Below are 1,865 nucleotides of genomic sequence, written 5' to 3' on the forward strand. Positions count from 1 at the left end.
CTAAACTCCAGTACAAGGGCTTACGAGAGATCTGGGAGAGTCAGGAAGAAGGAGACTCGGAGATGAGCATCCACCGGACGCTCCCGTCCATCAGAATCCTGCTCTCCAAAGACCCGCTGGACCCGCTGGAGCCGGGATACCAGCCGCCGGCGCTCTGGGACCCGAGACACGCCGGAGAAGCTTCTCAAGCGCCGGAGAAACGCTCTCTGGACTCGACCGACTCTCTGACGGAGCCGCTGGTGAAGAGAGTGTGTCTCTGAGTCGTGTGTGTGTGTGTGTGTGTGTGTGTGTTAAACTCTCTCAGAACCAGAGAACAACTGTGAGACGTCATCACCAACACACACTCGTATAGATCAGATGGAGCCGCTGGTGAAGAGAGTGTGTCTCTGAGTCGTGTGTGTGTGTGTGTGTTAAACTCTCTCAGAACCAGAGAACAACTGTGAGACTTCATCACCAACACACACTCGTATAGATCAGATGGAGCCGCTGGTGAAGACAGTGTGTCTCCGCGAGTAGTGTGTGTGTGTGTGTGTGTGTGTGTGTGTGTGTGTGTGTGTGTGTGTGTGTGTGTGTGTGTGTGTGTGTGTGTGTGTGTGTGTGTGTGTGTGTGTGTGTGTGTGTGTGTGTGTTAAACTCTCTCAGAACCAGAGAACAACTGTGAGACGTCATCACCAACACACACTCGCGTGTTTATTGCCATCGATGTAGAACCTTTAACATGCATGGAATCTAGAAGTTCTTCACACTAAGAAAAGTGTGTGTTTTTTGAAGAACTGATCACTGATTCTTCAGAGTTTTTTTTAGAGTGCATATGCACGTCACAATCTTGAGTTTTACACCTGGTTTCGAGCATGCAATATCGATGATTTAATTTAAATATGCATATGCATTGAAATATGGTTAAAATATTTGCATCTGCAAACTGCATACATGTAATTTAAACGTATAACAGGTGAAATTTAAGGCAGTCGGTTCGTGAACTTCTGGTTTCCAAAGACCAAAGTGAAATGAAGATGATTTCAGATGCTTCATAATGGCTTGTGATGCTGCGCTGTTTTATTAGAGAGCCAGTAAAGACATTGTTAAGATGCCAGTGTATTTCTGTTTTCATAGTCTTATTTCTTACCTCAGCACAACTCAAACACAGCAGAAGTTCTGAGAGTTATGTGTGTGTTAAAAACAACCTGAAACACTCTCACTGACGGAACAACCACGACTATGAGACTTCATAACCAACACACTCTCTTAAAAACAAAGCGTGTTTATTGGCATCGATGTAGAACCTTTAACAAGCATGGAATCTGAAAGGTTCTTCACACTAAGAAAAGCGTTTCTTTTAAGAACTGATCACTGAAAGATTCTTTTGGGAACCATAATGGTTCTTCTAAGGCATTGCTGTGAAAACCCCTTTTGAAACCTATTTTTAAGAGTGCATGCACGTCACAATATTGATTTATGAGTTTCACTTCTGGTTTTGAGCATGCAATATCGCTCATTTAATTTAAGTATGCATATGCATTGAAATTGTGGATAAAAAGTGTGGCAAAAAGTGTAAGGGTCACAACTCTTTATTGAACACGGATCTTATTTTTTGCAATTTTCCAAAAGTCTATGGGGAAAATGCATAGCTTTTCGATCGAGGGAACCCATGCGCCGCTAACTTCCGAGTTGTCCTACAAAGTGACGTCATAACTTCGGCACTCCATTCTGTGAAGACTCGTCCTATTCTACCCTTGATTGGGTAATACTCGCTGCCATTGTTGGTTTGATTGGTTTGATTAATACCATCAGGTTCAGGGCCAATCAGAGTCAGAGGAGGGCGGGTCTTTTGGCAGAGAGTTTTTTTAATCAGCTCAATAATGTTC

At 43.4% G+C, this 1,865-nt stretch overlaps 1 protein-coding gene across 1 annotated transcript in view; it reads left to right on the forward strand.

Annotated features, from left to right (window-relative positions):
• rpp25b (ribonuclease P/MRP subunit p25, b) overlaps positions 1-1,549 on the forward strand; it is a 31,168-nt gene extending 29,619 nt beyond the window's left edge. The window contains exon 2 of the mRNA XM_077194706.1: positions 1-1,549. This exon is cut by the window's left edge and continues 829 nt beyond it. Coding sequence (XP_077050821.1) covers positions 1-260 — 260 coding nt within the window. The 3' untranslated portion in view covers positions 261-1,549.
• Positions 1,550-1,865: the final 316 nt, after the last annotated feature.

This window comes from Siphateles boraxobius, unplaced genomic scaffold, assembly GCF_051911475.1.
Source record: "Siphateles boraxobius isolate OS27281-9 unplaced genomic scaffold, OSU_SipBor_1 32, whole genome shotgun sequence".
NCBI lineage: Eukaryota > Metazoa > Chordata > Actinopteri > Cypriniformes > Leuciscidae > Siphateles > Siphateles boraxobius.